This window comes from Dermacentor albipictus, chromosome 9 (genome assembly GCF_038994185.2).
Source record: "Dermacentor albipictus isolate Rhodes 1998 colony chromosome 9, USDA_Dalb.pri_finalv2, whole genome shotgun sequence".
Lineage (NCBI taxonomy): Eukaryota > Metazoa > Arthropoda > Arachnida > Ixodida > Ixodidae > Dermacentor > Dermacentor albipictus.
The window spans coordinates 59,156,788-59,175,885 of NC_091829.1; the positions used below are offsets into that span (position 1 = coordinate 59,156,788).

Consider the following 19,098-nt stretch of genomic DNA (forward strand, 5'->3'; position numbering starts at 1 on the left):
GTTAAGCCGAAGCCTTGCCCTCCTGCTTTCCAAAGTCGGGGACAATGGAGCCACTGAACCTTGACCTGGAATTTCCTCCAGGTCAGCCAATCGCGTCGACGCGTCGGGGCTGTTTAAGGACACGGTTCACACGTGCTTAGTCTGGTAGGCGCTCAAAGCCACATCATTGAGGAGCAGCGTATCGAGAACGGCTTTGAAGACCGTTCTCGATACGGCAGTTAAGACGAAGCATTGCCCTCTTGCTATCCATAGTCGGGGACAATGGAGCCGCTGAACCTTGACCTGGAGTTTCCTCCATGTCAGCCAATCGCTCGACGCGTCGGGGCTGTTTAAGCACAGGGTTCACACGTGCTTAGTCTGGTAAGCGCTCAAAGCCGCATCATCGAGGAGCAGCCATTCCCTGTCAAAACAGTCCCGGATATCTTCAATCCTGAAAGCCCGCGTTAGAATATCTCCGTGCAAGAACATTTCTTTTTTCAATAATGAACGTCATGGGACAAAAGCGCCACGACGATTTCAACGTGCTTCTCCGCTTCAGTTACAACCTTTCTAACGCAGAAACCACGTCATCCTCCGCAGCTGCGTTGGAACCTGTAACTACCGTGTCCGGCAGGCACGTGTGACTTTGGATCCCCTCGATGGGTAATTGCCGCTTGGATAAGAAAAATTACTATCGTTGTTTTAGCGATGGTAGGGAGCATTCAGGCTTGCAGAAAGAAGAAAGAGACAACGTGATGCAAAGGAACAGTGTATAAATAAGCCAAAAGATGAGCATGAACACGACGCGTGCGCTATAACGAAAAGAAATGGTTACAATAACAGCAAATCTGAGCGCCATCCTTGTTTGTAGGCACACATGCGCCCTGTTTGGAATAAAGTGCTGAAGTATGTGTCACGTGTGTAGTTCTTCCTCAGTCAATGATTCATTGGCGCTATTCCCTGTGCCCCAATATGCAGCATCAACCAAGCTGACTTTCTCCTAATCTCGCGGGAATATGCCGACCACGTTTAGCCATACGAAAGTGAGGGGTACAAAGATAAGTTTACAGAGCCGCGTAGGTGGTTTTACGAGCTTTAAGTGCAAAAAGGTGCGCTTTCAAGCTCGCCAGCGCCGGACACACAGCTATGACAACAGTACAAGTGAGACCCATGTGATCCGACGGTGCCACCAAGGTTCCGCGGCATTGATTTCGAACAGGAGAACGATGTGTTGTCTATCGAAAAAAAAGGAAAACACGTTCGCTGCCGTGTAAAGGCGGTTCATTTGCGGGCCCCGCATGCGAAACGGCGGTTTAGCAGAGAACAACACACCTCGCGCATTTTTTGATCACGCCTAATATTTGCGCACCGTGTGATTACTAGCTAGGTGCAAGTTAGTAACAACGTATCGACGTATTCGAAAGCGACCTAACGAAGGATTCACTGTCGGGCAAGTTCGCCTTATGAAACCCGCAGTCCCTGCCTATAAAGCAGACGTTCTGTAGTTGGCTACCATCACAACAAGGAAGTTGCTTCGTCCACCTTCAGTCCCTTTTCGCGTATCGCTTCCACACAATTAAAAACAAGATTATCATTTGCCTCCGTTGGCGTCGTTATCTATAGGCGTAATACACTCTAAGGAACATGCAGGGGGTAAGCGAGAGTGACTGCACGGTTATTCCTAAAGAAGGGCGCTTTCGTCCAACGAGGGACTAAGTGCACGAATGTGCGGGTCGGGCGCAAATGTGGGAAGGTAAGCGTTTAGTTCCTTGTCGGAAAAGGGAGCAGCAAGGACAACAGTTAGTCCCCATGCACCCGCTAATTTTTCTCTCGTGTCATCGAGTGAAGCGACGAAAGCGGCAGCGCCTCTTAGCGCGAACCTAACGCCCTCTAGGATTAACTACACGCAGGGCAACACTCTCCCTCTTCGATAGAAAATTTTCATGGAACCTAAAAGGCTGAACGCGGCACGCTATTCCCATCAAGTACACGCTGTAAATAGAGGATACGCATTAAACGCGCAAGACATTTCCATAGACTGGCTCGGCGTCAACCTTAGTGAAGCGATGTGTCGGGAAAACGAGCACATGCTAAACGACATAGAAATTGGTCTGTCACTTTGTGTGCACCCATTGGGCCACACGTATACATGTTATGTGTTCCAGGCTTGTTCATGCCAAAAAAATTCGGCATATTTCTCATTTCCAATCGCATACAATTACAAAGTGCCGAATCTCTGTGGTATTGCCGCACCTGCATGTGGCTGCTTAACATATTCGCTACCTCTATGGTGTCGTTTCAACCTATACAGTTGCCACGGGCAGTGGTTAGCGTGTATGGCTCGTGAAGACGTGAGTTCGAGTCCAAGTCTGGAGGTTGCTTTCTTTTTTTAACCCAATGATTTTCTTTAATTGCCTTACAAATGGTTCTTGTCATTAATTGCCTCCTTGAATGGCATAGGGAAAGAGTGGCGGCTGTTACCTTGAGCAGCACCGGAAGAGAGCAACTGCTAGCAGTAAAACATCTCCTGGCAGTAAAACCCCGAAAGGACAAATTGTTGTCGCATGCCAGTTACTGACGAAATGGAATAACCTTTATGGCCCATATCTTCCTTTTTATACCTTAGAGTGCATGGTTGCGATTTCCGAAATTCGCGGTCCTCGGTTTCCTCTTTTACTCGTTCATTGCATAAAGGCGCGTCCGGTAGATTTGATGCCTCGAAGTAGCATTGGAGGGATTATCGGTCAGCTGCCTGCTTAGAAATTTCAGGTTCTACGCGATGCCATTCGCCTAAAGAGTGTTAACGCACGCGTAATGCGTAGACTGTGGGTTCGGGTCCCAGGGGCGGTAACTTGCTTCTCGTCCATTTCCATTTTCTTTTTGCCTATCATTTGTGCAATTCAATTAGGTACCATATATAATATTCTACCACGTTTCCCTTGGCTTCATTATCTGCAGGCTCCGTATGGTGGCGAGTAAGAACAATCGGATCCCTTGGTTTCCCTTCTTCTCTTGGCCCAAAAAAGGACGCACCCGTGCATAGAAGGGACGAACACAGGCGCTCTTTCCAACTGTTGAGTAGCGGGAACGGTTTGCGTAAACGTACATCCTGCCACGCATGCGCACAAAGAGTGTGCAACCTTGTCACAGAGTGACGCATGAAGAGAAATGGCTGGCGTTGAAAAAAAATTCACATTTGGAGGCGTTCAGTGCAATTGTCTGTTCGCCTACGAAACAGCCTCTGTTGTTTTTTTATTTGATTTTTTAATAAACGCGCTTCCGGCGCAAGCCTTTCAAAGCTGTTACCGCTCTTACCTAAAATGGCTGTCCCCGACAAGCGAGCGTAACAGTCACACGCAGTAGCATTGTCTACCCTGTGTGCGCGCCCTTGACCTTTTTGTCTTGCCTACTTTTCTGCGCACGCACCTGCAAGCTGTCGCACAATCAATCCCCGGTGTAGCCGATGTATACACTATACGCCGCAAGACGTACAGCCCGACGACTTCCCGTGCCTTGCGCGACCCTTCTGTGCAGGCAAACAAGAGGGTGCAGTTGCGAGAGCTATTGGGACCGGGAAAAAAATATATATACAAAGGAAGATGCGCAGTGCGACGGTTTACAACCACTTTGAGTTTTCAACCTAAGGGCTCAACTTCGGACGTTGGGTCGCGGTCGTTTTCCTTCGTACTCCGTGCTGTACGATTTGCAGTGGCGTCTCCGCTACAGCATCCGCGGTCGACAAAGGGAATCCCCACCCCAAATAGGCGGCCCACTTGGTTAGTGAACCTAGCACGATTCGCCGGGGGGTCCATTCGAAGAGAAGCCTAGCTACTGCTGTTTTCACCACCTTGGACACCCGCCGTGGTTGCTAGGCGGCTATGGTGTTGGGCTGTTGAGCACGAGGTCGCGGGATCGAATGCCGGCCACGGCGGCCGCAGTTCGATGGAGGCGAAATGCGACAACACCCGTGTACTTCGATTTAGGTGCACGTTAAAGGACACCAGGTGGTCAAAATTTCCGGAGTCCTCCACTGCGGCGTGCCTCACAATCAGAAAGTGGTTTTGGCAAGTAAAACCCCATAATTCATCCACCTTGGAGTGCGCGGAGTCAAAAGGAATTGGTTATTGATGGGCAATTCTTGTGCACATGCGTGGCAAGATATACTGACTGTTAGAGAAGTCACTGTGCAGTGGCGTAGGTGTTCATAGAAGACTTACCTACGGCACGACATTGATTCCTACACGATATGCTGAAAATTTCCAGAAACGGCTGGAAGACATGTCCGTGCCCCTCCATGCTACCTATTGTTAAACACTGCCGATTGTTAAACAATGTTAATGGCTGTCCATAGTTCCTGCGGTGCAAGGACTGTTTTCGCACACCCGTCCTTCCAGTGCAACCGACACGCCTTATCAGACGAACTACAGCGGTTGCACTGTCTTAACACAAGTGGAACCGGGGCGTTATTAGAAGTTGTCATACTTCTTTTTTATTGTATCACTCCACAATAACTTTCTGAGCACGCTATATTTTTGTAGATATACACTTACACATTTCGAGCAGTTAAACAGGTCGCGCTTGCGCTCGTCCGCTTTTCCTGTGTGTGTGTTCTTTCTTAAACGAATTCCACTCTACAGTTACTAGTCCCTAATCTTATGCTGGTAAATGATCCTTCTTTTTTTTTTCAAGAGATAACTCAGTCCGTGCTCTCATTTGTGAAACAGTGCTCCTGTGGAACGTTGGCATAGTCTCACTTAGGAGTGTCATAGCAATAGGCGCCTACTTACATGACCCCGGAGTAGTTCTAGTCGTTGGTTTGGGCGTCGGCTTTGGCGTAGGTTTTGGCGTAGGTTTTGGCGTAGGTTTCGGCGAAGGTGTTGGCGTAGGTCTCGGCGTAGGAGTTGGCGTAGGTTTTACCGTAGGTTTCGGCGTAGATTTCGGCGTAGGACTTGGCGTAGCACTTGGCGTAGGACTTGGCGTAGGACTTGGCGTAGCAGGTGACGGCAAAGGTGCAGGAGGCATGACTGGGGAAGGGACTCCTGGTGGAGGGACAGCTGGCGGAGGTGCAGCTCGCGGAGTTACAGCTGGTGGAGGGATTGCTGGCGTAGGGACTCCCGGTGGGAGGGCATCACGTGAGGGGACAACAGGTGGGGGGACACCAGGTGGGTGGACATCAGGTGGGGGGACATCAGGTACGTCCATTGAGACATCAGGAGGCGAGACTGTCGTATTGTAAATCGACACAATATATAAGCGCATTGAATACTTCCTAGCGAAGCCACTGAATCGTGCATATTGAGTTTAATTGGTCAATAAGAGTGGCATTTGGTGCGAGCCTCTTATGTAATCGGACAGGGTGGACGCCTGCAATAGTCCTTGGAAGACGATGTTTCGCTGTTTCCAGTTAACGTCCCTCGTACGTAGCAGGCCGGGAGGGCCTCTGCATTCGGTTATCATTTTATACGACCACCACTACCCTCAGACATAGGCCTGCCCTTGCGATCACCAATTACCTCTATCCTACGCTTGCCGATTTCACATTATGCCCTATGCCTTCCGAACTCCACTTCGTCCCTCAACGTCACAGAGAATTTTGACTGCCGTATAGTATATATACTCTGGTTTATATATAGGTGCTTTGTATACTCTGGTTTAATACATAGGCGGAGATTCTTTTCCCGAAAACAACAACAAAAAGCAGCTAATGTCACCCCCCGCCTCATTCAGCGGTCTGTAGCACTTTGCGACTCGTTGTCTGTCCAAGCAAAGGTCAGGAGTCGGCGTGTGTTCCGAGCAGATCTGTATCCTGGTCTATAGACCTTTTCATCGGGCGAGGAGGATAGGGCGCGCGGAGAGCCTTTCCTCCTCTCTGGCTTGGGCGATTGGGCGCAGCGCTGCTTGAAAGTATTGCCATGGTATTGCTGTCGCGTGCTGCGGAACGATTTCGAGATGTTTTAGATCGTACTTCGTGAAATTTTCGCCATGTCCGTTCATATAGGGTCGTCAGGGAAGCCTTTCGGTGCATCGGTAACTACAGTAGGCGGAAATATCTCTTGGCGCAAAAATGTGACGCGCTTTATCAGCCGCGGTGTACGCACATTATCAGTCGCGGTGTGAACTATTTTGCTTATATCGGTTTTAATTCAACGAAGAAAACCGGTGTCTCGGTATTAGCAGCATGAAATGGTAAACCTGCTCACTATCTGATCGCTTGGCGTATGGAGCAATACATAAAGCATAAGAGCGCATGCTGGTGCACGGCCAACCTAAGGCAACCACGAAACATCTAAGTGGCAGGCACTATCAAATATTTGTGATGTACCGGCATCGTTCTCACGCATTTTAAGTCTAGCAGGCTTGAAGTTACCTTATGTCTTCGCTAGCCTTCCTGCATGAGGCCGATGGCGCTGCTCAACACAGCGATCACTGCGGTTGGTGAACCAGCACGATACATATGTAAGCTGTGCGCTTCGGCATTGCCTTCTTCGCCTGCATACAGCCATAGTATATGAGAAGGATCGCATAAAAATAATGCGATGCCTATTTTTGAGGACAAAGTTTCCGTGATACGTGTGGGTGCGTCGTATAGATAAAAGAACGAACACAACCCAAAAAAAATTCGGTTATCATCCTCTTTCTACAAAAAGCAAGAGAAAACGGGCTAACGCGGCAATACGACCTCGCATAGTCACGCCGCACAACGTTTATAAATATATAGCCGCTGATGCCGTATGCTTGGACCATGCGGTATATAGAACAAAGCTATCGGTAATCCAGCACCTACCACTGCTTAAGACGCTCGCGCACTTCGTAAACAGTCCCTTTGCTGGACAAACTTAATTCAGACTGTAAGGTATGCTGCTATTCCTTGCCAAAACTATTTTATTCAGGGGCGGAAACCTCACCCATCGAACCAAGTAGTCACGCAATGTAACCTGCAGCGAACAGTTTGAACGCTTGTCAAAGTATAACATCACAGCTCCTATCGTAGCAGAACGGTACCTACGCTGTTATGATCGTCGCGTATGTTTCATGGCTCCTAAACCGCAGCTTAGAAATAGAGGATAATACTGCAATAAGGTCACATTAGTGATTAGAACATTCAAAAATACGCAGCTGATCTCCGAGGCTGATTGTAGGCTCAAGTATGCGCGCACACAACGCGCTGCGTGTTCCATCCACCTCAACGCCAGAAGAAACTCCGGCCATGACGCCTTGAACCACTTCAGCACGTCTCACAGAACCGTTTACCGCGTAGTAGACGGGCGCCATACTAAATAGACTGCACGAGCGCGAAAGTAAACACCAGAAACTACCGCCGAGTGTATAACTCCCATCGAAAAGACCGCTTTCACCCAAGCCAGTATGGCGCTGCTCATAGGTGGCGCCACTGCGTTCACAATATGGCGGCGCCTAGGAAAACACGGTCTACACTGTACCCCCGTTTGCTCCCTACTGCAGACCGACTCACTGTCCTCTCAGGCTACATCCAACATTTTTCGTCGCATCACACGTTGTGCAGTCCCTAACTATTCTCGCATCTCTTCGTTAACCGCGAAGTCTATGTCCCTTATAGATTTTGTTGAAGCTTAGCGGGCCTTCCTAATTTGGTTGTACTGGATTAGTATTGCCACTCTGGTTCTCGGCATTTTTGCCAATGTCAGGCGTCATTCCTACCCTGGAGACGTAGTGTATATAAGTGACGGTAGAATTGCACGAATCGCCCCGTTTTATTATCAAGTATATCGTCGCATGCTGTCAGTCCCGACAAGGTAATATCTTCCGTAGGCCGCCAAATCACTTTTGGTACAATTCTGCAAACTTCCATCTCATGATCAGAAACCCCTATTGACGTTAAATGGTGCAATATTTTAATTTGAAAGAACGTCAGTTTGGGCATGTTGGTATTCCGTTTTAGCTTTTAGCCCACTAAAGACACAGGGACAGTTCGCATAGACGTATACGAAGCGCTTATAATAATGATAAAGATTTGAACTTTCGCCTCAAACTTGCTGAACTTCTCCCGCATAATTGCTCAGGATGATATCGGGCACGAGACTGTTGTGTGGCAATTGAGACGTGGCCGCTACAAGGACAAGCCGTATGGTCACAAGGTTTCGCAAAACACATCAATCTACCACGAGAGCATGCACTGGTCTAATTAGCTTATTCTCACTACTGCTGGCTGCCTATAATGCGATTAGCATTATTCGAGAAGCTCACCAAGTCTACGGTATGCGTGTTTGTCCTCGGCTAACCTTTTTTGCACCTACTTGGGTCCCTGCGTGTATAGTCCGTGAGCCAATTGCATCGGGCTGTTGGGCCGAGGAAAGCGAGCTTGAAGATAACTGTCGGGCAGACACGGGCCCCCTTGGCTCGCTATCAACTTCGCTCGCTATGTTTGCGTCACCGGGTATGTGCGGCTGTTCAATGAGCTTCTTGAATGACATGTTGGGTTTCTGGGTGTGTGCCACTGGGCGTGGCTGCCGCACTTCGCTAAACCTCTTTGCCGTCAACTTGGGTACCTATGTGTGTGCCCTTGGGTATGCGTTGCTGTTCAATGACGAAAAACTGTACTTTAAAGATAGCGCCTGCGGTGAACATAATGGCACCCCGGTAATATATTTCCATACAATGTTATGTGCATTTATGTTCGGACAGGTGTCACGCGCGAATTTCGTGGCGACGCGCCAGAGGGCGCAGCGTTTGCGGAAGGAAGCGCGAGCGAGGAGCCGGTTGCAGCACGTTGCGCGTTTCAGCATTGGCGACATGCCTACATGGCTTCGATGCTAATCGCAGTGACGCAGACATTCGTCTAGATGTGTTCTGCAATTTCTGCAGATCACATCTAGACGGTTGTAGCCGAGGGCCGCATTTGCCCTCTGCTACAACCGCAGCGGATTACAATAGGAGACCAGAGGATGTAGTGCGGCTGTGAAGCACAGTAACGAAGAAGCGACACTGCTGACACCCGCAGTGTCGTTGGTTGTGCACGGGTTGCGTCTTAGAAATTCTGCAACGATGAAATCGGAACCTACTAGCTTTTCAGCGCTGCGCATTTGCTTCGCTAGGAGAGATGCGGCATCGGGAATTCGCGAAAACATGCGATTCAAACGCTGAAACGACCGCAGAAAGTGAAGGTAAATTTGTGTCAATCTAGACAGTTTTCTTTAACGGAAGTGGTCAACCTAAATTTCTTCACACGCCTATACTTCCAGCGGTTCTTGTAAGACGGGAAACGCTCACCATCCGACGTTGCCGTAGTTCGAGCCCCTGCATATGGACCGCTGCTTCCAACGCCCCCTCCACCACCACCGCCACCGCCACCACCTCCTCCATGGATGTCCCCTTCTGCGGTGTCTTCGACTGCGCACAGAGTAAATGTGAAGTCAGGGCATACGTGGAACCCATCATTCGTCCACAGTCATTCAAGTTCGCGTATTTTGTTCCATTTTTGCCTGTATGTGCGTGCATCTGCAGTTAGCTTCTGTATATTTGAGGTTCGAGGAGAGCACGGATCTGCTCCTCAAGCCCAACCATGGCTGCGCATGGCGGTCCGCGCTGCTCCACACAGAGGTGCAAGGCATCAACCCGCCCCGGCCAAGGCCGGGTCGGAAATGAGCGATTTTTATCCGCTCTCGGGCCCCTAGGTCCTCCTACAACCCTCTGCATGAATACAAGGCACACTATGCGAAGCTCAAGTGAAAGAAAATCACGGACTAAATTGCTTGAGGCAACAACATGAAACGGTTCCTTTTTATGTCTAGGGAACACGCTTTTTTATAGCTAATAATGAAAAACAAACTGCAAGCTGCTTTCTATACAGTCCGACTGTGACCGTTTTTACGACTGCAGTATTTTATCACTCTCGCTACGACTTGAGGCATCGTACGTGCTGCGATGTGATTTCTTTTTCGGCGTTTGAAGGGAAGCTGAAGAGTCGGTCAAATTCAATAAGACGCTCATGTACGGATGCGGGAACCTTATAAACCATGTAGGTTAAATTGTGGGGGTAAGCGACGTAATCGTCGGTTGAAATTGCGCTGTAGCTCCGCCCCCGTCGAGTGAGCGAGCCGACCGGAGACCGGAAACCGCGGTGTTGTGACGTCAACTCTAGTGTTTCGTTCCTTCGCAGCGTCCGCGACCGTGCCTGACCGCGCTTGTTTCTGCGTGCATGCCATCATAATCTGCTACGATCGACCCTGCATTACTTTGTTGGTGCGTCTGCGTGTATGTAGAGTGGTAGTCAACGTGAGTGGTAGTCAACAGATGAAGGTCACTACACGTGCTGCATGAACCGGGAAGCTTTTCATGCATTTAAACCGTCTTTTGAGATTGCCGACAGCTTTGGATAGCGCACAAATGCCGACGATCGCATCCCCGCTTACGTTCCACGAGGAGGCATGCAGGAACACAACACTACAGTTGTTTGACCGGAAACGAGCTCACTAGATCAGAGAAAGATCGGCGAGATCATTAGATCGCTTTGCGAAAAAAAATACTCACCAAAGAGCATTTCCAACACGAGGAGATCCCAAGACTTTGCTTTTGTTCGCGTCAAAAGCAGTGCTCGCACCAGCATTGTTCGCTTCTTCGAGAGGCCGGCTCTTACATCGGCTTGTACATGTAGAGAGTAACGCCGAACTCCTCAGAAAAACGCAGTCTCTCTAAACTTTCCATTACCGTCTCAGAAAAACAGCACCAAACTACCTGGCAGCGCGCTTCATGTGTAGCGGCAGCGGTCGGTTACTAGAGTTGACGTCACGAGGCGCACCAACCAATCACAGGCGGAAACGAGACGCGCGAGCTGGGCGTGTCCGCTGCGGCACTTTTCGTCGAAATAAAATGTATGTGCGCTTTCTTTCGCTCAATTTCGATACGATATTCGAATTCGGAGGGTTGAAAACCATTATGTACAGATGTTCACTCATTTTTTTCTGGAAAACCTTTCAGCTTCCCTTTAAAGAAAGCCCGCAAAATGTGAAGTAACACCACAGGACTGCGCTCGCGCGCTATCGCATTGCAGCGCTCTCAATCGCGATTCGAGCGAAGGAACCGTGCGCACGGACCGTGGCGAAGTGCGCGGCCGCGGCTCTAGGCATCGGCTTCACAGTGAGTCAGCATCTTTGGCGGCGGCACACGGAAAGGAAGCGCCGTCGTAGCCGATAAGCCATATGCTCGACGCACGGTTGACAGCGCTACCATGCGATAGCGCACGAGCGCAGTCAGGTGGTTTTATTGCATATTTCTCGAGCTTTCTTTAAACGACGACAAAATCGCCACGTAGCATGTACGTTGCTACAAATAAAAATGGATCGGCCGTTTCTGAGCGCCCTCTACAACACAACGAAACGCACCTGGCCATTAAAAGAATAGTAAAAATTTTGCACAAATCATCCTAATTAATTAAGCGGAACATAAAAGACACCCTAAGGAGCGCCACATGACGGCAAACCATATGCTGTTGGTTTCATTCAGCTGCGGCTAACCAAATTTTTTTAAATCCTTGGCACAAGTTACGTCAAATACCGTGCACACACGACAAACATGGCCCACAGCGTTTGCTAGGGAAAAGAGCAGTGACATCTGGCAGCACAGAATACGCAAATATTTGATGAATAGTTATACTTTCCAAACTTCCCAATCGGCCTTTTACAGCACACCCCGGTCGAAATGTCCGGAAAATATTTTAAACTTCAGGTTTCAAGCGCGCAACTATTATCGCGTTCCGATCGCATCCTAATCGAGCACCGCGTAAGCTTCCCTTCAAAAATAAAGAACTTCTCCGACCATTACGATACTGCTTAACGCGAAATCTGAGCGCAGCCCTATACGTTTCTCCTTTTTTTTTCATTTCGCCACATATTCGCCGGGTCGGACGATCTTTCTCGTGCAGCGCGTTGACGAGGGTGCGTAGTGTGACGCGACCGCCTCGGCTCTCCGGAGATGGCGAGCGGCAGTACGTGTGCGACGCGTAGGCGTGATTCACAGCAGTCGCCGCAAACAGACCTCCGGCTCATGCAGCGCTTCGTTTTCACATACGGTATCAGTGGCGTCGTCGGTGAACAGACGACGCGCGCTGCCCGGGCGCCATCTCGTAATCGTCGTCTCTGCAGAGCCCGTCTTGCGCGGCAGTGCGCTTTTCTTCGCAGGCTTTCGCCCATTGCGCTCCTCGTCGCTGTCCGCCGCATGGATACCGCCGCTCCCTCCTCCACCGCTTGCCTCCTCGCGCTTCTCTTCGCTATCGCCCTCTCCCGCTGCGCTCGTTCGCTCGGTTACACCGATGACGCCGACGTTCGCCGCAGGAACGGACGCTTAAGAGCTGTGCTCTAATATCTTGCTATAATCTATACCAACACCACAAAGCACCCGTGTGAAACGCGACGTTGCGTTGACTTCCAAGTCAATGAAATGCCTCAGTGATAATTTATTTTGTGGTACGCGATATATATCCGTTGTTTGTTCGCCGAATAATTCGTGTGCTCGCCCTGAGGAAGAAATTGTTGTATACAGGTCACATCAAACTATGAGCTCCAATTCATGCATTTGGGAAATACACATAAGCTGCGAATCAATAAACGTTGTATCGCGCCAAGAAACCCATTTTTTTGTTGCTTACCATCCGATGATCCCAGCAACAGGTAGCCGAGAAGTGCAACCATACCGATAAAGAAGCAAATGGCGATGACAGCGAACATGATCGTCGTTGCGTTGGAATCGTCACTGGAAATTTGAATATTAAACCGCGCATTCAGACCCGCAGTTCACGCAATACAACGTCTGTAAGGATTTTTTTTAGCTTACGCACATATGAGTAGTCTAAGTACGTGATCGTTTAAGGATATTTCTTTGCGTCAAATGCTCAACAAACGCATGTCTCAGTAATCTGCTGTTACTGCTGTCTACTATAGGTACACACCATGCTGTGCCTCGAATTTCTCGAAAAACTAACACGAAGCCTAATCGTCTACCGTTCTCGACAGGACTCACGCTGGGGCATCCTACCAGGAGATCACTGCGGATTTTAAAACGTCCAACTGTGTTTTTTTATTTATCTCAATCGAAAAATCTGCTACACACAATGTTACATTACTAAGGTTAAGGTTGCGCCACTAATCATTGGTTTCACTGCTCGTTACGAAGTCTTCAGCCTCTCAAGCTGCCTTGTTATGCTCCAAAATTAACCCCCATCTGCTAGTAAAACGACCTCGGTGTAGCCCTAGTGTGCGGATCTCTTTTCCGCTTTTTTTTAGCTGTCTGTCATAGCACAATTAAATAACGTTATGTACTGATATTACTAATAATCTCAACTTCACGAAACCGAGCCACAAGGGTAAAACAAGAGCTAATTTTTAATGCACTTACAACTGCGTGGACCAGCCGTGTCAATACTAATCTAGCCAATGTACAATCGCATAGGAAACAGGCCTCGGCAAAGACGTTTTGAAATTGTATCGCGATACACATACAGGATAAGTGGGCGATAATTACATGATATTGAAGGCACACTAAAGCGAAACAATAAATCAGTTTAGACTAATAAAGCATTGTTTGAGGACCCTGCAGGCAGCAATTTCAAAAAACTAGTTTGATTATTAGATGAGAAAATGAAGGTCCAAGTATCCATATTTGAATTTCGCGCCCAAACCCCAGCGCTGGTACGTCAGCGTGACGTCAGGGATTCCAAAGTATGTTTTCGCATTTGGGCCGCGTTGGCTGAATAAACGTTCCCAAAACTAGCCATGTTTGATATGTGGTTCCTTTAGAACACAATGTAGCTAATCTGTACCGCTAAATACAATTAGTAGGCCCTAGAAGATGTCATCAAAATCCAAGACGTCACAGCCCCCAGGTGCGGGAACTTAAGTAGGCGTCGCCACTCGTATTTCGTACTCGCGCTTTTTCTGGCTTACCAAACGTTTTATCGTTGTAGGGGTGGTGTTTTTTGTGTTGTTGAACGGTAATTTACTGATGCAGAAGAAATAATTTTTCACTTTAGTGTGCCTTAAGATAAAATATGCTTGCCAAGTAACAGTATCCGATACGATATTCGCCCTGTGTATCTTAGGACCCTTCGGTCCATGCGGTGTAATTACTAATGATAGCTCTTGTGTAGGAGCCACTGCAACTCTGGAACACCTTTATTCTAGATTTACCTTCTATCGACGGACTTTCTTCCTCTCCATAGCCTACTTTCTCTCTACTCACCACTCTCTTACTCTCTACTAAGGTAACGATTCCTTCTCGAAGTATAATTGCAGAGCTATCTCATCATTCCGCTACAATCTAAGGCTGGAAATACGTATCAGATCGCGCCAGGTAAGCTGCGTAATCAGCCATTTCTTTATTGTCTGTCCAGTCGCAAAGCGGGTCAGCGTCTTATTTTGCTACGCGTTTATATGCTTTAGTAGTAGTCGCACATAAACCTTCCGTCCGTAAATGCAGATTCCGCGCTGGATAGTTCGGCTTGTATCCGCGACACAAAACACAAGAGAATGTTTACACGCGATACATTGCGCTGTACACTTGTCGTTCTTGGGCGAAGGTGAATGACAGAAAATGCAACTATTTAATGCGTGAGCCACAGACACCAGAAAGTTCCACTCAGTCACCTACGTCACCGCATCAACTTAATGATGATATTGTCACGTGGTAGTGACGGTGAAGAAAGCAGCAATACGGTGGAATACAAAACTAGCTTTTATTGGGCGAACCTGTGCCCACAAAGACAGGCTAGACTTACAGCACAACACGTGTAGTTATATCATGTTCCCATTTCATGCCATATATATTACCCTCACCGCTTTGCAGCCTCGTAGAGGGGAGCGGGCGCATAGCAGGAGAGATAACCGATCATACTTACAGAGCAATTCACGCAGCAAGAAGAATAATTAGTTGCAGAGTGATTTGCTGCTAGTGTTACGAAGCATCAATAATAAGCAAGCTTCAAGGAGGAGAAATTCAAAATGTGAAACTGTTTTTAATAACTAAGTATGTTAATAAAGGGAAAATCAGACATCCACCCATTCGTAGCTATTGCTACAAAGGAAATCCATACGGGTTCCTCGAAAGAAAAGCCTCAGAGTTGAAGAAAGATTCGTCCTGGTCCGGGACTCGAACCCGGGACCACCGCCTTTCCGAGGCAGCCCGCTCTACCATCTGAGCTAACCAGGCGGCTAGCAGATGGCAGGGCGAAGTAGAATTTGTCGACAACACACGAAGCAAAGGCAAGTGTTTGACGTAGCAGTTCTGCCGAAACCCGCAAGGTGGAGAGAAGTTAATAAAGAGAAAATCAGACATCCACCCGGACCAGGACGAATTTTTCTTCAACTCTGAGGCGTTTCTTTCGAGGAACCCGTATGGGTTTCCTTTGTAGCAATTGCTACGAACGGGTGGATGTCTGATTTTCCCTTTATTAACTTCTCTCCACCTTGCGGGTTTCCGCAGAACTACTCCGTCAGACTAAGTATGTTAGTTCCGATAAAAGATAGCCCCGACATGCAATAGGTTGTTCCATTCCCGGCAGGCATTGGGAATGCAGGAATAAGAACAGCTAGATAGCAGTCCTTCAGCGAGGAACATTAACCATCTGAGAATGGTAAGGTCGTTGTCGGATTAGCTTTGGTGGTAATATCTGGAGGGACCGACAGTTGCGATTGCGATGGCTTATGTGGAATATGCAAAGTCGAACAATCTCAAGACGGAAAATGACAGATGGATGGTTAAGGGTTGCTTCCAAAGGCGTTACAGTGGTTGTAGGGTTGTATATAGTTAAAATGTTGTGAGGATGCAGGTTATTAGTTATTATTTGCGCACGGGCCAGACACGACCAAGGAGCGCGATGCAGGAAAATGATGTGAGACTCTAAGCAGATCATAACTGGTTCGATAAGCTAGCGGTAGCGACGCTCCAACTATCGTTATCGTAAACCGGAACACGCCGTAATGGGTTTGCACCAGGGTGTGGAACAAAACCGAACCCAAACCTTAAACCGTATATCCGTACCGGAATTTAAGCCAGAACTTAACTCGAACCGATATTCTTAGAACTTGACTTCCACCCGAACCGAAGCTTTACCAAAAGAAATAATACTGGTTTAGTGCGCAACGGTTAATGCATGTGGAGCGATAGCGGGGGTTCTCAATGCAAGCAATTCATCAAAATAAATTTCAAAGCGATTTCACAAAATGAATGTCTAGAAAATTTGTTGTGCGAGCAATCTGTGCTAAGATTCACGCTTAGGCACAAGTTTAGTACTATATATATTCTCTTTATGGAGGCACTGAACTTTCCGTGCTCTTCTTTTCTAAACAAGACACATGATGAAAAAATCGCAGCAATAAATACATTGGCCGCATATTGACTTACTCATTAGCACCTGTAAAGTACGGTAGCGAAAACGGTGAGCAAATGAGACCACTCAAAGGCCTCGTCAGCAGAGACATAATAAACTCATGCAATTATTTCGCGAAATAAATAGTTACGGAAGCAGGGCTTAGCACTGCATTAATTTTGTGCTTCCATGACGAATAGCTATTCCTTAATTGAAGAGGCGTCGTCCGCAATATGTGGCTTAGAAGATGGATGGCTCAGCATCACGCAGTACGCAGTTGCAGACAAATACACCGGCTACCAAGCGCTGCTAATATTTCTGAATCATACTGCTAAGTACTCTTGGTAAGTGCTTCAGCAATGAAAGGACTATGCCACCTTATTGCTACGAAGGCCTGTCTACATCTATATAGCCTACTCCTTGACAGCATAATTAAATTAAACGGCGCGTGATAACTCGTCACGCTGCCAGTGTGTGCGCCATTTTTATCACTTGGCAAACTGTCAAGGCTGTACCATCCTTCGAAAGAATGCCCGGCTTGGCGGTATTCCGGCAAGCCGGGCGGTTTGCCGATTGAGCGGGGGCGTAAACTTGAGCGGCGAGATTGGTGGTGCCAGCTGATGGTGCACAGCTCAACCACACAAACACAGAGCCAATTACTATATTCTACTTAGCTCCTGGTGCAAATTTTTGAAAGCGACGTAATCGTGTTCACAATCACGCCGCTGCCGAAAATTTGCACCTTCTGCCCCTTCAAGTCACGTGCACTTATAGTGACATTGCTTTCCTTCTTCGGGTGACCTTTTGTCTCCGGTCAGGCACTGTTACAAAAGTATGGCTCAGCGCAAGACCCGCTTTTGCGTATCGAAAATTTATCGGATGTTGACCACCATTTCATAGCGAAAGAACTGCGTCTAATGCGAATAGCGGTGTACTTGCTGAAACGAAGGCGAGCGGCCAGCGATTACTCTAGAATGCAGGATGAGTCAGGTTTAAATGGGCAACCCACTTGACCCAAAGATCAGGCTTCGACGACCGACGACGGTGCCTTAGAATAACGGATGTTCTCTATATAACCCATTCTTCAAAATAAATTTCAAATCGATTTCACAAAATGAATGTCCGGTGCTTCGAGTGTTACTTCTTGTTCGGCGCAGAAAATCGCCCAATGAAAAGTCGTCATGCACAGTGGCGGCGCTGTCTGGTTCGTTGCCGTTCCTACAATGTGACAAAAGAGAATTTTAGTGCGTCCGGTATTCCGGCAAGCCGGGCGGTTTGCCGATTGAGCGGGGGCGTAAGCTTGAGCGGCGAGATTGGTGGCGCCAGCTGGTGGTGCACAGCTCAACTACACAGAGCCAATTACTATATTCTACTTAGCTGCTGGGGCAAATTTTCGGCAGCGCCGTAATCGTGTTCAGAATCACGCCGCTGCCTCTTCGCCCTCGGTGCAGAGGGAGTTGATAAACACCTGCCGTGGAAAAGAAGCTGACCTATGCCTAACGAAGTCTTCCAGTCGAAACTTTAGCTCCGAGCCGAGGCTTCCCTCGTTCGCCACTTATCGTAACCCTGTTGTGTCGTTTGTCTCAAAGGAAACGTGCGTTTGACAGAAGCACTGCGTGAAACTCACCGGTAATCACACTTTCGCTCATGGCTGCAAACAAAAGAAGCATAATGAAGCAGGCATCAGAACGTTATCTCTTGTCACTTCTATACTGCATACGCAACGCACTCGTGTCCGTCCGACACTCGCCGAGCAAAACGCAACGGCTATGTCCATTGCACTAGCGACTCGCACAGTGACAAACACTGCCGAGGGCATATAGCCAGTGATCTTCATTTTATTTTATTGTTTTTACTGCACAGTTTTAACCCTTCAACTAAGTTACTGCATGAGGTATGCATAACATCTAAGAGCAATCGAATACGTGATTGACTAATTATTACGATTTCACTAATTAAGGGTGCTTACTAATTAGTTATAAGATGCCCACGTTACAATTTACGCAGTTGCAGCTGGTGAGCTTGCGAGGCATATCGATTTGCAATAACTTCTCAGGATGGCACGCGTTTCGAGATCTCCATCGTCGAACTCGCTGTAAAGAAATGCAATGCTGTTTCACTAAATTAAAGAAAAAAAAGGTGCTGGTGTGTTGCGGCACAAAAATAACTGGAAGGCGAATGTATTTCGTGGCACGCTTCGAATAATAACATCACTAAACTGGCGCCATCTTGAGAATTCGTTCGAAGTGAATGCGCTACCTGAGCTCACCAATCACAAGTTGTAAATTGCAATATGTGCCACAACTGACTAAACCGTTGTACAGTTTAACTGTGTTAATTACTCATTTTGGGCTGTTCTATTTCTCGCGCAAATAATGTGTGCCCCATCGAGTACCTTATATCGCGGGTTAAAATTGTGCTGTCTGCCCCAAAATTTAAAAAAAAGAGATGGTGCAGTTCATAAAAAGAAAACATCTGGCACGACTCGAGCCACGCGGTACGGAATTGAAATTTTTGCAATAACATTTTTTTTTATACGTACAGTAGCACAACGTGCCCACGAGATGTGACAAAATCAGGCAAGCGCTGGGTGCCTCTTGACAAAGTTCGACGACCCGGGTAGCCCACTGGATACTCACCGGTTCGGGGGTAAATGCACGCAACTACGCAAGACACACACTGATGGGGCATAATTAGCGTGCACTCCTCGAATGAAATAATGAACAGGTAAATTATATGCAGTGGTGACTCCGAGCGCAGGCTTCCCTTGTTCACCCGCTGGTTAT

General features: G+C 47.9%; 2 protein-coding genes across 4 annotated transcripts in view; both read right to left on the minus strand.

Moving 5' to 3' along the window:
* Nucleotides 1-12,702, minus strand: part of LOC139049997 (uncharacterized) — a 48,334-nt gene extending 35,632 nt beyond the window's left edge. For both annotated transcript variants that reach the window (XM_070525987.1, XM_070525986.1), the window contains exons 1-3: nt 12,599-12,702; nt 9,226-9,345; nt 4,767-5,201 (exon numbers count right to left, since the gene is read on the minus strand). In XM_070525987.1, coding sequence (XP_070382088.1) covers nt 4,767-5,201; nt 9,226-9,345; nt 12,599-12,677 — 634 coding nt within the window. In that variant the 5' untranslated portion in view covers nt 12,678-12,702. The remainder of the gene's footprint in view (nt 1-4,766; nt 5,202-9,225; nt 9,346-12,598) is intronic.
* The window catches only part of LOC135921383 (uncharacterized), a 141,794-nt gene that overhangs the window by 100,772 nt on the left and 21,924 nt on the right, over nt 1-19,098 (minus strand). The window lies entirely within an intron of this gene.